The sequence below is a fragment of the Adelges cooleyi genome, unplaced genomic scaffold, assembly GCF_023614345.1.
Source record: "Adelges cooleyi isolate 19-005CV unplaced genomic scaffold, UGA_ACOO_1.1 ACOO_flye_CR_arks_rails_tigmint_CR_PRNA_9, whole genome shotgun sequence".
Lineage (NCBI taxonomy): Eukaryota > Metazoa > Arthropoda > Insecta > Hemiptera > Adelgidae > Adelges > Adelges cooleyi.
The window spans coordinates 17,689,232-17,707,530 of NW_026096579.1; the positions used below are offsets into that span (position 1 = coordinate 17,689,232).

Consider the following 18,299-nt stretch of genomic DNA (forward strand, 5'->3'; position numbering starts at 1 on the left):
CATACAAGTATATTATCAAACTATGTTTTTATAAACACGTTACGTCATAGGTCTGTCAGTCCACTTTAAACATTAATACAGCTATGAGAAACTGACGTTTTTCTAAAAAGTGTATATATATATATAATGTTAGGATCAATTAAATAACCTAAAATTTATAAAATTAATTCGGCTCACTGGGTATCCCTCTCATACAATCGGGTGTTTTCTTCCCCATTAATATTATTTATAAAAAAATATTTGCAAATATTAAATATCTCTGTAAAATTAAGTTTAAAATATTAAAAAAATTCCATACACAACTCTCCAAGATTGGAGGTACCATAAAGATTTTAAGGATTAAAATTGACTACGAGTAATTTGACCATAAGATATTTAATTTTTACTTCAAATAATTTATACATATAATATTATATTTGTACAATTTTTTAGTTTAAGATTTAGCGATAACATTGAAATATAAAATTTATTATGTATATGAATCAGATAGACCAAACAAATCGACCGTTTTTATTTATTAAAATAAAATTCATGGAACAAAAAAAAAAAACAAAAAAACAAATAATTAACATCATTTATGAAATGACGAATTATATAAATTAGAATTAGAATGTAATAATAATTAAAAAAATATAGATTAGCTAAACGTTAACCTAACTGCTTAATATAACCCGAAAGGAGAAACCTTATCAGCAGTCTTATGTACACGAGGCTTGAAACAAATTCAATTACACCTTAAAGTTCATCCTTTTCGGCATCTGCATCACCAGCAGGTGGGGGTGGTGCGCCACCAGTGCTAGCGTACAGTTTCGATATGATCGGATTGACCACACTTTCCAGTTCGGTTTTTTGTTGCTTGTATTGCTCAGAATCAGCATCTTGGTTCTCGTCCAGCCATTTGATTTTGGCGTCAATGACTTCTTCCATTTTGGTTTTTTCCGCATCCGACAACTGAAAATATTTATTAATTATAAATACCAAATTTTTAAAAATCATAAATTATAAGCAGCAAAATGATAAATACTTACTTTTCCGCCCAACTTTTCTTTATCGGCAATTTGGTTCTTTAACGAGTATGCGTACGATTCGAGTTCATTTCTAGATTCCACACGTTCCTTCAATTTCTTATCGTCGTCAGCAAACTTCTCTGCGTCCTTGATCATGCGTTCTATATCATCCGGGGTCAGTCTGTTCTGATCGTTGGTGATAACAATCTTTTCCCTATTACCGGTACCCTTGTCCTCTGCGCTTACTTGCAAAATACCATTGGCGTCGATTTCAAACGTGACTTCAATTTGTGGTACACCACGAGGTGCCGGAGGAATACCGGTAAGATCGAATTTGCCAAGAAGATGATTATCCTTAGTCATCGGTCTTTCACCTTCAAACACTTGAATAGTGACAGTGTTTTGGTTGTCCGCAGCGGTCGAGAAAATTTGACTCTTCTTCGTCGGGATTACAGTATTACGAGGAATCAATTTGGTCATTACCCCTCCGACGGTTTCAATACCCATCGTGAGCGGGTTCACATCCAAAAGGATAATGGCATCGGTATCTTGTTCTCCAGATAAGACTCCAGCTTGCACAGCAGCGCCGTAAGCAACAGCTTCGTCTGGGTTGATACCCCTGGATGGTTCTTTTCCGTTGAAGTATTCTTTTACCAACTGTTGTACTTTGGGAATTCTCGTACTACCGCCGACCAATACAATTTCATCAATGTCCTTTTTGTTCATGTCAGCATCTTCCATTACCTTTTGCACCGGTTTCATGGTAGACCTGAACAAATCCATGTTGAGCTCTTCGAATTTGGCACGAGTCAGAGTTTCTGAGAAATCGTCTCCCTCAAAGAAGCTTTCAATTTCAATGCGCACTTGATGACTAGCAGACAGACCACGCTTTGCTTTTTCCACTTCACGTCTCAACTTCTGTACAGCTCGTTTATCCTTTGTTATGTCTTTGCCCTTCTTTTTCTTGTACAGCTTGCAGAAGTGATCCATAACTCTTTGATCGAAATCTTCACCTCCCAAATGAGTGTCACCATTTGTAGAGACCACTTCAAATACTCCGTTGTCAATAGTTAACAAGGATACATCAAAAGTACCACCGCCCAAATCAAATACAAGAACATTCTTTTCGCCTTCTCTCTTGTCTAAACCGTACGCAATAGCAGCAGCTGTTGGTTCGTTGATAATTCTCATAACAGTCAAACCAGCAATGGCTCCAGCATCTTTAGTTGCTTGACGTTGACCATCATTGAAATATGCTGGAACAGTAACTACGGCGTGTGTGACCGTCTTTCCTAAATACGCTTCGGCGGTTTCCTTCATTTTTCCTAAGACCATAGCCGATATTTCTTCAGGCGTAAATACTTTTGACGTGCCTTTGTTAGTTTCAACTTCAATATGAGGCTTGGAATTTTTGTCTATCACCTATGAATAAAAATAATTTAAGTTAAAAACAAGAATAACAACTGAATTGTACCATGATTTACAGTTCAATTCACCAAAAAAAATTAAGTACCTTGAAAGGGAAAAACTTGACATCATGTTGGACATTTTTGTCAGACCAATCACGTCCAATTAAACGTTTGGCATCAAAAACGGTATTTTCTGGATTTGTTGTAAGTTGATTTTTAGCAGCATCACCGATGAGACGTTCACCTTCTGCTGTGAATGCTACATACGATGGAGTGATTCTGTTACCCTGATCATTAGCAATGATCTCAACTCGCCCATTTTTATACACTCCAACACTACAAAAAAAAAAAATTAGTTTTAAAACACATTTACATTTAACTTTTTATAATCAAATTATAGTGTTTCTTAATGAGTTAAATATATATCGCACACCAAGATCAAAACTGTAGCAACTAAAAAAAACAACTTTTTTCAGGAATTCCAAAAAACTTATTTTCAAGTAAAATTACTTTAACTTGTTAATTAAACTTTAACTGTTTATTTTAACAAAACAGTTTTGTACAACCAACGTATGTGGCACTCCGCTTGATGTCAGGGCAGAAACTTAAGTTTTTAACGGTTTTGGTAGTTATGATTATGAGATTAGTCATTTTTACAAAAGGTACATTGCCATATTTTGGAGAGCAATAAAGATTAATTTAAATTTGTTTTGTTGATTCATTCAACTTAGTTTGTAAAATCAGAGTATACAAATAACTACAAAAACCCACTTTTTGAGTTGTTACAGTTTTGATCTAGGTGTGCGATATAATATTTCTAGTTTACACATACACTACAAATTAAATCTTAAAACAGAGTTAGATAATGTAACTAATTTTTTAAATGAGAAACACATTTTTTTCAGATTTGTTTTTGCATATTTTTAATAACATTATCAATACATTAATAAAAGATGCAATTTTCCTAGTCAGTAGCCTTATATACTTTGATATTACACAACGAAAAGATTTGGATGCTATTGCAACTATAATCAAATTTAAAACAATTTTTTTTACTCATGCACAGTCAGCAGAAATGCTATTGTTTGACAACGTGTAAATTTTGACTATTATAGTTATGCTAATATATATTAGGCTATGTGTCAGCATAGTAACACATATAAAAACCATGACTGCTTTTTAGAGCGATCAAAGAAATTGCCCTCACTGTTCGTCATTTATTATTTTTAAAACGTGCCTACAGATATTAAATCTGTTTCAGAAATAATTAATAATAACCATTTATGCTTACTATTAACATACTATTAATTATTTTATTTACAAATAATAGTCACTGCTTAAGTTTATTAGTTAGAGGCTATAATATAGAAACTTTGAGTCCTCAGACAATTCATTGTAGACATTAAATCAATGTATACGTAAAATATTGTACGTATACAAAAAACTAACTTGTAAGAGTATGTAATATGCTGCAACATTTTAATTGAAATAAATAAAAAAATTAAAAATCAATGTAATGAAACGCTATTTTTTGAGAAAAAAATGTGCTTTTTAAAATACATTTTTTCCAAATTTAATTTTGACTCCTAAATAACTATCAATATAATTGAAATAATAATGTATGACTATTAATTATGAAAGAAAGATAGTTTTATAACGAAATTGATCTATATAAAAATTGGTGACTTGACAAATAAGAAAATTTACTTTACATTGGTATTACATTATCAGTGCGAGAAACATGATAATAATGAAGGCATATTTAATTTAAAGGAAGTTGAAGATAAATTTTAAATGGAATAACCCAATAATAAATTCTAACTGTTTATATACTGTCCCTTTAATACTACTTTAACTAAAAAGCTTTAATTAATATAAAGAGGAAAATATGTACCATGAATAAGTTGTGCCCAAATCAATTCCAATCACGGTTCCGAGTTCTTCTTTGGATTTTCCTGCGTCTTTGGCTGTGATCGAAGAAGCCAAAAACAATAGGACCCAAATGATGGACTTTTTTCGGTCCATGACCAATATATTGCAATATGCTAGAAAAACAAAATCAATGTTAAGTATGCGTAATACTAATTGATAAGTTTGACTTATCGAACTCGAAATAAATACAATTTCGTATATACTTACATGGTTAAATCGATTGAAATCCAAATAAACGTACACGTAGAAAAGTTACTTGAGTTCTCTTGAATGCTCCTTGAGCTCAGAACAGTTACAAGTTACAACGTATGCACACACTGAACGCCAACGATTAATATGATGAAATGAACGAGCGGAAAATTGACGAATAAATGCCTTCGTTGCAAGTCTATATACAGTTATACGGACATGTGGGTCAACGTCATTGGTCAGCTCCACATCACTTGTCTCGTTGCTATTGGTCCACGTTCGACAACGAAACGAAGAAAAACTCGATACACCGACATAACCTCAATGTTTTCCAAGCTCTTTGACTGCCACGGTTGAACGTAAACCGATATACGGTATCCGGTTACATCCCACAACCATAATGGTTAGTGTTTTTTTATGATTTGCGTTATCTCTGAATAATTATAAAATACGGATCCTTGCCCTCTATTAAACGCGAATGACTCTATGGCGGTTCATCAAGGTGAAGTTTTCGGTTTTTCATATTTTTTCAATTAATTAACACAGCACACTTGTCCAGTTTTAGTGACAGCGCATTTATTTTTTTGTAAATATCTTGTAATTTATAAATTATAAAGTAAAATGGCTTTCCCAATATCGTTTCATTCGTTCGCTTTGAAGGTATTGTTCAGTTTTGTACACATCTTTCTTATTATTAATTATAAACATTTTGTTTAATAAATAATTTTTTTTTTTGTTTTATCCAGGGTAGTGTTGGACTTATCAAACGAACGCTTTCTACATCTCGTGTGTTGTCTAATAAACAGGTAAATTTTATTTTAGATTATAGTAGTTAATTTCTATGGTTTATTATAACTTTAACTTTGTAATAGATGACTGTTCGAGATGCCTTAAATTCAGCTATGGATGATGAAATGGAGAGGGATGAAAGGGTTTTTATTTTGGGCGAAGAAGTAGCGATGTACGATGGAGCCTATAAAATTTCTAGAGGTCTTTGGAAAAAATATGGTGACAAACGTGTAATCGATACCCCAATTACCGAAATTGGATTTGCTGGAATAGCTGTCGGAGCAGCTATGGTACTACACTATGCATAATTTGTAAAATATCTTAAAATAAATTTGCCTACAAAATTATGTATAATAAGTTTAATTACTATAGAAAACTAAACATTTGGATTATCTTATGGTATTTAAAACTATACTGTGGAACTATCTATGTAATCTACAAAAGATGTTAGAGTTAATATTTAATTCATTTTCAGGCTGGTTTGCGACCAATATGCGAGTTTATGACTTTCAATTTTTCTATGCAAGCAATTGATCAAGTCATTAATTCGGCAGCAAAGACGTTTTACATGTCTGCTGGCACGGTAATAAAGATATTCAAACATTTCTTGTTTTAAATTAATTACAAAAAAATTACCTATGTGTACTAACTTTTTGGCTTACTATTAAATAGACATTTTTTTTAAATAGGTGAATGTTCCGATTGTATTTAGAGGTCCAAATGGAGCAGCCTCTGGTGTTGCTGCTCAACACTCTCAATGTTTTGGTGCCTGGTATAGTCAGTGTCCGGGATTAAAAGTAAATATTTCAATTTAATATCAATAAATGTATTATTAGTTTGATATAGAGTTTAAAAGGTATTACCTTCTACATCAGCAATCGTGTGTGTTGTTTTTTGTCTGTACCTATAATTACTTTTTAACTCGACAACTGCCGGGTAAACTTTTTAAAATATAGTTTAAAAAGTACAATTTGCTTAATAAAAATACTTAATTAGGATATAAGTTAATAAGTTTACTACTTCTTAATTACAATCGCAAAAAGTAACTTTAAAATTGATGTAATTCAAAATTAAATTATGGCTTTGTTATAATTTTCTAAACACTGGTTAAAATTGAAATATTTTTTAACTCAATACTTCTAAAATAGATAAGGAAAATATTTAATTTTTGATGTTTGAACTATGAAATAAATTTGATGATACATGTGTATAAAGTAAAAAAATATACTAAAAATAAAATGTTTCTTTTTAAAACTAAATTGTGCATTTACAAGTTAGACTTGGACTATACTAAAATTTTCAATATTTGTTCTAAAAAAATATACATTTATTTTCAGGTAATATCTCCCTACAATTCCGAAGATGCCAGAGGATTATTGAAAGCAGCTATCCGTGATCCTGATCCAGTTGTATTTTTAGAAAATGAGTTATTATATGGAAACCAATATCCTATTACTGATGAAGTCTTGGACAAGAACTTTGTATTGCCAATTGGTAAAGCGAAAATTGAAAGAAAAGGTATGTGAATATGTTTTCCATTGGTATGAATACATTTAAATGCTTATATTTATTAATAGATACACAAGTAATTTTCTTAAAAACTTCCCTCCAAATAAGCAAGAATTATTTTATCATATAGCATATTTATTTTTGTTTATCGAGTTGTTTTTAATTTAGGTGATCATATTACACTTGTCGCACATTCAAAGGGAGTCGAATTAGCCCTAGACGCAGCAAAAGAATTATCTTCTATCGGTATTGAAGCAGAAGTTATCAATTTAAGGTCGTTAAGACCGCTTGATATAGACACAATTGTACAATCTGTAACTAGAACAAATCATATTATATCTGTGGAGCAAGGATGGCCTTATGCCGGAATAGGATCTGAAATATCTGCACGTATTATGGAAAGTAAGTGTATTTAAGTAAAATAATAAATGTAAGCAAATATAATATTTATAATCTTTTAATGATTTACTTTTAGGTGAAGCCTTCTATTACTTAGATGCACCAGTAATCAGAGTAACAGGTGCAGATGTACCAATGCCATATACAAAATCATTGGAAATAATTGCATTGCCTCAGCCTAATGATGTAGTGGCAGCCGCTAAAAAAATACTCGGAGTGTAAAGTTATCTCCCAAAAAAAAAAAAACATTGTATACAAAAAAAAAAAATTATAAAACAATAAGATTTAGGTGCAATAAACCTACTGTTTTTTTGTAAATGACTAAAACGTAGGTTTGAAATTCCATTCGTGTATTAAACTATAAGTGTTAACCGTTTTTTGTTGAAGCTTTATGTTAAATAAAACTAGAATAAATTCTAGGCACTTCAGTGTTCTATAATTAAGACTTTTAATTTGTTTTTATTAAATATTTGCTATTTTACTTTTAAAAGGTTGTTTTCTTGAAGTTTCTTATACTTGAAATTAGTTTTTAGATATCATATGATTTCATTTACCTACCCGACTTGATATTTAAACAATTAATACCCTAGCAAGTTCTTGTTTTCTGTTTGTGATAAGTTAATTAACTTATCACACTTATTAGGTCTTATTATCAACTCATCAGGTTGGTATCATATGCAAGGTAGGCAATTAAATATTTAAAAAAAATAATTTTCTTTTTTAATTATCTAGTAACTTTAGTAATTAGTATCTGTACCCAAAGTAAAGTTGTACGTATGCCTTCAGCTGGAAAGTTGTTTGAATATCCCCAAAAGTATCTTCCAGCTAAAGACCAAAATTACAATAATTATGCATTACCTTTTTATCATAAGAATAATTTAGCTCTCAGACTCCCATTAGGAACCACCTTTGATGTTTAATAAAATCTTAATTAATCAATAAATATTAAGTTTCCATTATTGATTGTTATAGTAACCTTGTTTAATTCATTTTAGTTTGGATTTGTAGTCTAGTCTTTTTGCTTGAAATTCGATTTACATACTGTCACATTTAAATAGGTTTACACGCTGCAGTTAATGTAAAAACTTGGTCTCAAGTATTATATAGTAATAAATGAAACTCTTTGACTCTTTTTATTATTATTATTAATATCTTGCTATATTAAAAGTTAATATTTATTAAATAATTTAATATATAACAGTTGTGTTTTGAATGTTAGATTGTATTTGCTTTGGCTTGGTGAAGGTCACCTTTAAATCCATACCAATAGCAATGTACTCCGAGTTGCTCCATTAGATAATCGTGATGGCTGACCCGTTAAAAGAATTTAAAAAAAACCTTGCAGTGCCATCACATAAACATTGTGTCAATTTAATTTTTATAAATTACACCTGCAACAAAGAAGAAGGTTGTTTTCCATTTTTTGGTGAATAAAATAATATTCAAGTTTATATTCTCATTCTACATTTTAATTTTATCTTTGAGAATACATTTCACATTAAGCACACCCTGAATAGGATTTATATTTTTTATAACAATTATTTCCAAGTTTTTTTCATAGATACCATCTTCCAATAAACCTAACTCAACATGAGTTTTCTGTGGGGAAAAATTGGTTGGTTTTTTTTTAATACTCGTAACAAATTGGTTCATAATCTCATTTGACTAATAGAAATACTAATATTTTTACTGGGAAGATAATACTATATTAAATCATGAAAATAATTTAAAATTGCAAAAAATGAGACAATATTTTCTATAAGAAGAAACTAATTACTACAATAAGTATTAGTATTATCAATTTTTGTACTGTCTTATATATATGACGGCAGCAAGTCCCAAAAATCATAAAGGAACGAATTTCTCTTAAAATATTCAGTTTATCTTCTTTTATAGTATCTGATATCAGTAATGTTAATGTAATAGAAAGAAGTTTTGTCATATTTTTACATACATCGCAAGATGTTGTGTCAATATAAAAAATGTTTAATACAAATTTTTAATGTTGGTATTAAAATACTTATCAATCTATTTTCTTTTAAAAATTTTACATATACAACTTAAAATGAATAAAAATACATTTTTTTATTTCATATAGAATAATGATTTATATTTATTATTTAGAAAAACCGAATAATATTTATTAATATTAGGTACATGAAAAATTCACGTACATCCATCCATCCATCCATCCAATTTGAACATATTATGCTTACATCATAAAATTTAATCTCTCTGAGCAATTTGAGTAAGATGGCGGTCAATTTCTTGTTCACTTAAAACCCTGCAATAAAAAGAAAATCTAATATACTTGCAATATTTACTTAATGTATAAATAATATTTAGTGTCGCACATTATTATTTTCATAGACAGAACTAAATTATTTTAAATAGAGATATAAATTTTAGAAAAAAAAACTGATTAATAATAAGCATATTAGATACATACTCAAATGCCTTATTTTTCGTAGACACAATACCAACTTCAATATCACTTGGTTTGAAATCAACAGCCAACACATGAGAAAGACATGAGATAGCTAACTAAAAATCAAAAGAAATAATTGATAATATAATCTGTAAAAATTAAAATATTAAGTGGCAAGTTGGGTGTATGTCCAAAATATTATTTAAAACACTGCACCGGTTGGGTTTGAAGTATTTGTTAAGAGATATCATACCTCAATAGCTTCATCTTGAGTAAAATCTTTCTTTTTCTTTAATTTTTTTTCTAGATAAGTATTGGCCTCGGTTTGTTTAGTGCCGACAGATATAGCATGAAACGAACAATAATATCCAGCTGGATCAGTCTTATACACCATTGGACCTTTTCTGTCATCAATTCCAATTAAAATCATACCTAAAGAAACAAAATATATTTTTAATTTAGTCTTATTTTATCGTAATTATATTTAACGAGACCAATTAAAACATAAAATATTACACCTTTTGTTATTACACAATTTAGTGTAAGTAAAATATATAGCCTCGGATAATATAATACAGAGCCGGATGTTTATGACTTTTAGTGAAATCAGAATCCCTAATCAATTTATCGGATAATGTTTTAAATTGTAAGTTCTTTTGTAATTTAAATTTGGTTTAATATTTTTGTGTGACACATACATTTCATAATCTTCACTCAATGAATTTGGACTTTGTTAAATAGGGCTTTAAAGATGTTTAGCATTATAATAAATTGTAGTTAATTTTCGGTTGTTTTCAAAGTAATTGACATTTTAAATAAAATGTGCTACAATTGATTGGTAAAATGTTCTTAAAATACAATTATTTTTTACTTTTTAGTTCACTTTTAACTATTTTTAGAAAAGCATGTTTTAAAAAAGGTTTTTTTTTAATTAAATAATTAACCTGGGTAAAATGTTAGTTATATTATATCAAGCCAGCTATTTGAAAACTCGACTACATTAATTAACTGATTTCAATAAAGGCATATAATTGCATATTACAATACATTTATGGTCGTTAACATCTAAGCTCTACTGATTACTAGATACATATCCCTCCACTTTTTTTTAATTTGTCTATAATAAATGTATACTCAATTTTTTATTTTCACTATCCAAGACATTTTTTAAAACTAATATTAGATTAAAAAATTTCTTAATTAACTTACTACAACCAAGTGGCCTCATTTCGGCATTTTGAGTGTATACTTGTGAAATATCTGCCATTCGACTGCATAATGTCTCTACTGGCATTTCAAAACCATTTTTGTATTTGAATTCGCATGCTTCAGCTCTAGCTCTAAATACTTGAGAATGTCCATCCGCTAATAATTGTAATAGTTAAAACAAATAATATTTTAAAATAATAATAATATTTTTAATATAATTTAATAAGAAATTAAAAACAAAAAGTTATTATTTGCTAAATAATTATACCTGTCATTCCTGTCATGACACATCCAATACTCTTCGTAATACTAAATAAATGAGTGACGGTTTTTGGATCAATTAATTTATCCTAAAAAAATAAATAAATTTAAATATTGAAGCAGGCAAGTGACTAATTGAAATAAGGGAGCAGTGGAATATCGCATGGTCGCCAGTTTGAATTTTGGCTACTTATGGTTTGTTCCTATTTTTCTAGTATAAAAAAAAAAATATGACAGACTAATAGAAATACAAATTTGGAAAACTGTATAATTATAAAGGTTTTTTAAACAAAACATTGTAAATCATTTCTAACTGTCGAAAAACCAATAGTCTGTTTATTTTTTTAGATTAAATAGAAAATTGATAGGCTACAACCGGTGACACTATATTATACATACTTCTGGATTTCACCGAGTTAAAACTATTATGAAATCCAACGAAAGTAACGTCAAATCCAGAGACAAGTGTTGTACATCTACCTATACCACTGATAACAAATTACACGGGCAGCATATGCCACCGTGAAATCAGTCGGCCATATTCTCGGAGGACAAATCAATGTATTTGTGTATATATATAAACAATTATAATACAATTTCTCCGAAAACATCGGGAGTTCATTCCGTGATACGAATAACGTGTGCCTGCCTATACTATAGTTGATCTATGTTTACGGTTAATAGCTTACTGGCACTTTTCTTTGAGTGGCAACAACAGCCACATCTGTTCCTTTGATTGCAACTGATGTAAGCCCTCCTTGTAAAATTGCCTTAATTGCATACTCTAAATAAATAAAATCATAATAAGTATTAAGTTCTTCATAAATTCTATCTTGCTAATTGTTGTTAGTATGTCCTCTACTTACCAACTTGGTACAGTCTTCCTTCAGGAGAAAATATAGTTATATGCCTATCAAAGCCTGCACTAGTTCCGCGAGACATGTTTTTAAGTTTGTTTGAGTTTTACCAATAAGACTGATTTTTTAGAAAAGGATAAATAGCAATTTAAATTTAAGAAAAATACTACTTCTTAAACAGGCATAATAACCATCAATATACCAACAAAATTACATTAGCCTTTTGAATGATAATTCAAAATAATATACAACTATAAAGTAACATAACCTCAAAAGTTTGAATTACGTTATCTCTTATCATAAAACAATTTTTTTCTATAATCTATATTGTTATCAATTTATAGATTTATAAACACAGAACATTTCTGTGGTCCTACTTCCAAAGCACTGTATTATGTATTATACCTACTTTTATAAATATTAGATAATTTAAAATTGTATTTAATTTAAATAAAAATTAATTTTTATATAGGTACGACAATACAAAAAATATGTTATTTTCTAATGGCCAAAGAATTTAAGAAATTGACTTTCTGTAATGCAATAGTTCTTCAGTGTTACATATTATTTATATATTGAACTGTATAAATATGTTAAAAATTATAAAGAGGTTCCACTTGGAATGGAGTTTTTGTCGAGCTATTACTACTTTACCACCTCATGTTTCAACCAAGAATTTATCCAAGATATTTCATGATAAAATTAAAATTAACGGTCCAATTACAGTTGCCGAGTATATGCGAGAGTCTTTAAAAACATACTATAATGATGCCAATGTATTTGGATCTACTGGAGATTTTATCACATCTCCTGAAATTAGTCAACTGTATGGAGAAGTAATTAGTTTGTATTTTATTATTCATTTATTCATATCTAATAAGTAATAACTACTGAAATATAAATCTATTTTCATAGTACCTATTCAATTCAGCTACAATTCAATTTCAAAAATCTTAACTTGTATTATGAAAAAAACTTTAAATTTAAGGGTTGCTTAAGGGTCTGATAGTGACCCTATTATTTTTTAGGGCCCACATTTGTAACTCTATTATCAAAAATAACCAGCAATGATTTTACTTAATTAGTATCACACTTAGCACTTCTTAACTGTACACTTAATTGTCCACTGAAAAAATTGATTTTAGATGATTATGGTATGGTTTATAAACATGTGGGAGATGGCAGGAAGACCAACACCAGTGAATTTAATTGAACTTGGACCAGGAACTGGTGTCATGATGATGGATATGCTAAGGGTAAATTTCATAATTTTTTATAATAAATAATCATGTTGTATCATTACAAAAATTATACTTTTTTAGCAATATTTATAATAGTTCCCAATTTACCAGTTTTATATTTTGTAGTTTTTTTCTTGTCTACTGTTTCATACTAAAGTATATATTTCTTTGTTCATTCATTTAATTAATCAGACATCAAAATGCATCACTAAATTTCTTAACTATAATATTTTTATTTTTCTACTTTTAGCAATTCAAATGAATATTTATAATATAAATTAATTTGATGCTTCACCATCTATCACATCCTAAAAACTCTCATTCTATTTATTTAATCTAATAATTTCATACATTATTAACATTAATAATTTATTGTTTTCTTTCACCTTAAGCAACATATGTTTTGTCTTTTCACTGCTAAGGACACTAAAGACCTCATTTCTTGTTTAACTGAATTTCAATTTAATATAAAATTGAATGTTTTAACTTGTGTTCCAAATTATTAAATGAAATAAACAAATATTGACTAGAATTTAAATAATCATATAGCCGATAATAATATAATATATCTAGGTAGAAGTAGAAAACTAAACATTTAATATTTGGTTGAGACTCTTTAATAAATAATAATTATTATGTTAAGACATAGTGTAAAAAATGTATTTGTACATTAATGTACATTTATCACGTTTGCATGAGCGGTTCGATATAAGTACTTATAATTACTATATTAATATGGTTCTCTTCTAAGGTGTCACTCCCGTTCTCTTCCATCTTTTGCTTTTGCATCCAGAATTGCGCACAGTATGCTGACAAATGCTGTCCACACATTTTTTACACTCTATGTCAATGTCTTTACATAATATTCAATAAACAGACAGTCTAATTATTTGAATTACAAGTTTTCCTTGTTGCTGCTATATGTTTAGCAAATGTTGTTACTTTATTATTTATTTTTTTAAGTTATTAAACCAAACACAGTACAAGAATTGGATGAGCATTAGCATACATATGGTAGAAATGAGTAAAAAATACAGTCTTGAACAAGCAAAAAAATTAAATTGTACTATTTTGGAAATAGATAACTGTCAGAAATACTATCAACATGGACAGACATCTGAAGTATATGGAACGAAAGATATATTTTGGTATCACAGTATAGATGATATACCTCGAAACAAATTCAGTTTTATAGTAGCTCAAGAATTTTTTGATGCTTTACCAATCCACAAGTTTAGAGTAAAAAAATTATATAGTGAATAAAAATTAAGAAAATATAGTTTATGGCTATTTATAATGTATAGTTAAAAGTTGTATTTATTTTAGAACTGTCAAGGAAAGTGGCGAGAAATATTAATCGATATTGAAAATATCTCTGAAGGCACATTTCGTTATGTTTTAAGTCAGTGGCCAACGCCAGCATCAAATATAATATCTACAGTAAGTATTATGTCATATAAACGATTAATAATAAGTATAAAACCATGTCAAACTTACAAACTTAGTATAATAAGATATTATTTTTTTTTAAGCCAGTGTTGAACACGAGGAAAGTTAAAGAGTCATAAACATAATAAAAAGTTAAAATATAAATATTAAAAAAATATTTTTAACTGATTTGGAATTGACACAATGCTAGATGCTCTAGTGCATAATCACAAATTTACACATTATACTGCTCTATTCGTATTTATATTTGATGCCTATTGCCTTAAGGTACTTAGGTTCTTTAGGTTCTTATTTATTTATTTGGTAAATCTATAAATGTTGCCTAAGCTGGTAAACATTTTGATTATACACACTTATTTTAAATATTGAGATAAAGCCAGATTTTATGGTTTATCATAACTTTGAATTTTACCACCACTGAGCTTGACTAGAGTTTTGGTTATATGTTAAAAATATATTAATAAATTTGTTTTTAAAAATTGTTTTTTCAGATTGATTATTTTAAACCATCAAAGTTCACTGATGAAATTGAAATTGAAGTAGGGTTTGATTCATCTATAATTTTGGACAAGTTAAAAAAAAGAATAGTGACTGATGGCGGAATATTTTTATGTATCGATTATGGAAAAGATGAACCTATAATTGATTCACTTAGAGTATAATTATCAAATTGAATTACTGACTGATAATCAAAATTTATGATTTCCTATTAATATTTTAGGCATTTAGTGGTCATCAACAAGTTAACCCTCTACAAAACCCCGGTAGTGTAGATTTAACAGTTGACATTGATTTTAAAAGATTAAAAGATATAGCTGGAGTGGATGTACTTTCATTTGGACCAGTTGTTCAGAATTCATATTTAAATAAATTGCATATTAATTTAAGATATAAAGTAATTTTTCTCAACAACGCTATTGTAAGGAAGAAAATAACATATACTTTTTTTTATAGAATTTATTAGCCATGGCAAAAAATGAAAGAGAAGCAACATCACTTACATTTGGCTATAAACAGTTAATGGAAATGGGAAGTAAGTTTAAAGTTATAGCCATGGTTCCTGCAACTTTAGCGCCATATTTAAACAACAGTGCAATTTGTGGGTTTGAATAATTATACTGTTTTTTACGAACGGTTGTAAAAATTAGTTAATAAAATAAAATTATGTAACAACGTTAATAATAGCCGTTAAATTAATCTATGACCTTTAGACTATATATTAATAAGAGTGAAAGGCGACCTTGGCTTTGCAATGATAATATTTTAATTATTATTCAGTGATAATTAAATTTTAATATGATTTACAAGTATGTTATTTCAAATAGTTCATAAAATAAAATTGGTGATCTAAAAGAACAATGAAAAAAATAATACTAATCAATCAGTCATCAATATTATTTAATTGATTCTAATAATTTGAAAATGAAAATAAAAAGTATATTAAAATCTTTTATATTTAATATTTGTAGTTGTAAAATAACAATTTGAGAAATGTTGCTTAATAATAGAGATTACCAGTTTTTTTTATGTTCATCCATTGAAACACCACCTGGACCTCTGAGTACAATCATTAATAATCCTCCAACAACTGAGAGAGTCTAGAAATGTTGATAAATAGTTAATTTGAAACATCACATTTTTTAATATAAATATTCATTTATTATGTTTACCTGGAAAAAGTCATATTTAAGAAAATCCCGAAGTGGTTTGGTTTCTGGTATAGACCACCAAGCATTGTAGTAAAAATTGATACTTGTTAAAAACAATACTAAAACCAAGGCACTGAGTTTAGTTTTATAACCAATAAATACTAATATCATCATTATTGTTCCTAAAATGTCTTGTAAAAGCTAAACAAATAAAATTTATATTTATATTATCATTATAAGGAGTATTTTATAAAAAAAATTAATAAATTCATCACCTGAAAAAATGATACTTCAAATTTTAACAAAGTTATAAACATAAATGCAATCAAACATCTTCCTGTCAATTGCATGTAGTTCTTTTGTTTGTTTTCACCTAGATTCAAAACAAAATGATTAATACAAATATTTCCTAAAAAACTTAATATTATATTTATGTATTTTAAAAAAAATACCCAATGATGGTACTCCTGCAAGCAAAGGTCTGGATTTCACTTCACTATCAGCTAGGACTAATAATAAAGCTCCTATCAAGGCTAAGTTTCGTAGCAAAAAATGTATATCCCATAGTATGCTGTAAGCCACTGTCTAAAATATAAAAATATGATAAAGTTAAATTAGGCAGATGTATGTTTTTAGTAAAATCATGACACATTTTTAACTGACAATATAATAGTTTAACAATAATGATTTTTTTAAATATAAATTTTTCACATATTCTTGGAAATTTATAGTTTTAACTTTTAAAAACAGCAAGCTCTATCTTTTACAAAAACATTTTTATTGGGTCATTTGTTTGGAGAATACTTAAGATATAAAAACTGTAAGTCTACCGATCATTGATAAAAAAAAAATGGAAATATTAACTGTATTCCTCAGAAAAACCCAGTACAGGTTCTCTTTTTTTAGTGTAGTTTTTAGAAAATTAGATTAAAGTAGGTCATGTGTATACTATTATTTTTTCAATCTGCTTTTAAACTTTTAAACAAAATTAAAAAATATACATTAGTTTTATAATTTAAAATTAGAATAAACTTTTCAATGGTCTTCTGTATAATTAATAATAAAATGTCTTATTGTAAACATTTTAATATTAATTTTGTGTATGTGCATGTGTACATATATACACAAAGTGATTAATTTAATTAGTCTTAAAAATTCATGCGATTAATATATTATTTTTATAACAAACAAAAAAAAAATTTTTTCACTATTAATAATTTTTAATACTTATTTTTCACGTATGAATGTATTTTTAAGAACTCACTTGCAACACTACTATAAAAAATAATGTACCACATGCAATTCGTACATGCTTTTGTAGTACTATAAGTATGCATCCTCCTAATTGCCCAACTAAATTAACAAGCACAAATATGGTAGCTAGAAATATGCCACAATTCCAGGACATGTCCATGTACTTGCTCTGTTCTGACCATTGAAAATACATACGAAGTCCATCTTCTATAAATGTTGATATTAAACATAAACGTGATGCAGTCGGCAAGTAAGCATTACAATTTTTGACAACCTATGAACCATTATATTGTTACAGAAAAACTCATATATATTAAAATAAAGCAATGTCAATAGTTATTAATTACCAATTCTGAAATATCTTCTGCTTTGTCAATAACATTTTTAGGTATGATTGCCATAATAATATCTAAATAGAGTTAATATATCCACCGTTAATCAAATTATACATGAACACAGGTCATCATTAACTATTGGTAAAATTAAAAAAACTGGATCCGTAGCCACGGCAAGAAAATTATTACTATTTCTTCATAGTTGTTTTTAAAATTTGTTCGTGTTCAGTGTTGATGATGTGATTAGTATGACGATAGAAACATTTTCTATATCGACGTCATAAATGTATATTTTAAATTGTTAGTATGGAAAACGCAATTTCAAATTTATTAGTTTATGATTAAGGTGACTTATTAATAATTATTATAAATATATCTAGAT

General features: G+C 28.2%; 5 protein-coding genes across 5 annotated transcripts; 2 read left to right on the forward strand and 3 right to left on the reverse strand.

Annotated features, from left to right (window-relative positions):
• Positions 1-489: 489 nt before the first annotated feature.
• LOC126847093 (endoplasmic reticulum chaperone BiP) lies at positions 490-4,718 on the reverse strand. The gene is made up of 5 exons (XM_050587134.1): positions 4,556-4,718; positions 4,311-4,461; positions 2,521-2,752; positions 1,029-2,429; positions 490-951 (listed from the first exon to the last, which is right to left on the reverse strand). The coding sequence occupies exons 2-5, from the start codon at positions 4,439-4,441 to the stop codon at positions 736-738; spliced, it is 1,980 nt and encodes a 659-aa protein (XP_050443091.1). The 5' UTR covers positions 4,442-4,461; positions 4,556-4,718; the 3' UTR covers positions 490-735.
• A 280-nt stretch (positions 4,719-4,998) lies between these two features.
• LOC126847096 (pyruvate dehydrogenase E1 component subunit beta, mitochondrial) lies at positions 4,999-7,686 on the forward strand. Its single transcript, XM_050587138.1, has 8 exons — positions 4,999-5,197; positions 5,284-5,343; positions 5,410-5,616; positions 5,802-5,909; positions 6,016-6,123; positions 6,664-6,844; positions 7,004-7,237; positions 7,311-7,686. Exons 1-8 carry the CDS (start codon positions 5,159-5,161, stop codon positions 7,454-7,456), a joined length of 1,083 nt encoding a protein of 360 aa, XP_050443095.1. The 5' UTR covers positions 4,999-5,158; the 3' UTR covers positions 7,457-7,686.
• Positions 7,687-9,308: 1,622 nt separating this feature from the next.
• On the reverse strand, positions 9,309-12,224 carry LOC126846791 (proteasome subunit alpha type-6-like). Its single transcript, XM_050586588.1, has 7 exons — positions 11,999-12,224; positions 11,822-11,916; positions 11,140-11,221; positions 10,872-11,027; positions 9,916-10,094; positions 9,684-9,778; positions 9,309-9,518 (listed from the first exon to the last, which is right to left on the reverse strand). The coding sequence occupies exons 1-7, from the start codon at positions 12,072-12,074 to the stop codon at positions 9,461-9,463; spliced, it is 741 nt and encodes a 246-aa protein (XP_050442545.1). The 5' UTR covers positions 12,075-12,224; the 3' UTR covers positions 9,309-9,460.
• A 148-nt stretch (positions 12,225-12,372) lies between these two features.
• Positions 12,373-16,528, forward strand: LOC126846785 (protein arginine methyltransferase NDUFAF7 homolog, mitochondrial). The gene is made up of 7 exons (XM_050586580.1): positions 12,373-12,825; positions 13,135-13,245; positions 14,194-14,469; positions 14,557-14,670; positions 15,171-15,335; positions 15,401-15,574; positions 15,634-16,528. The coding sequence occupies exons 1-7, from the start codon at positions 12,580-12,582 to the stop codon at positions 15,790-15,792; spliced, it is 1,245 nt and encodes a 414-aa protein (XP_050442537.1). The 5' UTR covers positions 12,373-12,579; the 3' UTR covers positions 15,793-16,528.
• On the reverse strand, positions 16,061-18,148 carry LOC126846788 (surfeit locus protein 4 homolog). Its single transcript, XM_050586584.1, has 6 exons — positions 17,930-18,148; positions 17,593-17,856; positions 16,781-16,913; positions 16,604-16,701; positions 16,350-16,529; positions 16,061-16,277 (listed from the first exon to the last, which is right to left on the reverse strand). Exons 1-6 carry the CDS (start codon positions 17,981-17,983, stop codon positions 16,191-16,193), a joined length of 816 nt encoding a protein of 271 aa, XP_050442541.1. The 5' UTR covers positions 17,984-18,148; the 3' UTR covers positions 16,061-16,190.
• Between the last annotated feature and the right edge of the window lie 151 nt (positions 18,149-18,299).

Coding starts and splice junctions, on each gene's coding strand:
- LOC126846788 (XM_050586584.1), bottom strand. CDS start 17,983: ATGGCAATCATACCTAAAAATGTTATTGACAAAGCAGAAGATATTTCA. Junction 16,702..16,780: donor TGCAGGAGTACCATCATTGG/GTATTTTTTTTA, acceptor TTTTGAATCTAG/GTGAAAACAAACAAAAGAAC. Junction 16,278..16,349: donor TTAAATATGACTTTTTCCAG/GTAAACATAATA, acceptor CAACATTTCTAG/ACTCTCTCAGTTGTTGGAGG.
- LOC126847096 (XM_050587138.1), top strand. CDS start 5,159: ATGGCTTTCCCAATATCGTTTCATTCGTTCGCTTTGAAG. Junction 5,910..6,015: donor TTTACATGTCTGCTGGCACG/GTAATAAAGATA, acceptor TTTTTTAAATAG/GTGAATGTTCCGATTGTATT. Junction 7,238..7,310: donor ATCTGCACGTATTATGGAAA/GTAAGTGTATTT, acceptor ATTTACTTTTAG/GTGAAGCCTTCTATTACTTA.
- LOC126846785 (XM_050586580.1), top strand. CDS start 12,580: ATGTTAAAAATTATAAAGAGGTTCCACTTGGAATGGAGTTTTTGTCGA. Junction 12,826..13,134: donor TTAGTCAACTGTATGGAGAA/GTAATTAGTTTG, acceptor AATTGATTTTAG/ATGATTATGGTATGGTTTAT. Junction 15,575..15,633: donor ATATTAATTTAAGATATAAA/GTAATTTTTCTC, acceptor TTTTTTTTATAG/AATTTATTAGCCATGGCAAA.
- LOC126846791 (XM_050586588.1), bottom strand. CDS start 12,074: ATGTCTCGCGGAACTAGTGCAGGCTTTGATAGGCATATAACTATATTT. Junction 10,095..10,871: donor AATGAGGCCACTTGGTTGTA/GTAAGTTAATTA, acceptor TTGTTTCTTTAG/GTATGATTTTAATTGGAATT. Junction 9,779..9,915: donor CTCAAGATGAAGCTATTGAG/GTATGATATCTC, acceptor TTTGATTTTTAG/TTAGCTATCTCATGTCTTTC.
- LOC126847093 (XM_050587134.1), bottom strand. CDS start 4,441: ATGGACCGAAAAAAGTCCATCATTTGGGTCCTATTGTTTTTGGCTTCT. Junction 2,753..4,310: donor TTGGGCACAACTTATTCATG/GTACATATTTTC, acceptor TTTTTTTTGTAG/TGTTGGAGTGTATAAAAATG. Junction 2,430..2,520: donor TCAAGTTTTTCCCTTTCAAG/GTACTTAATTTT, acceptor TTTTATTCATAG/GTGATAGACAAAAATTCCAA.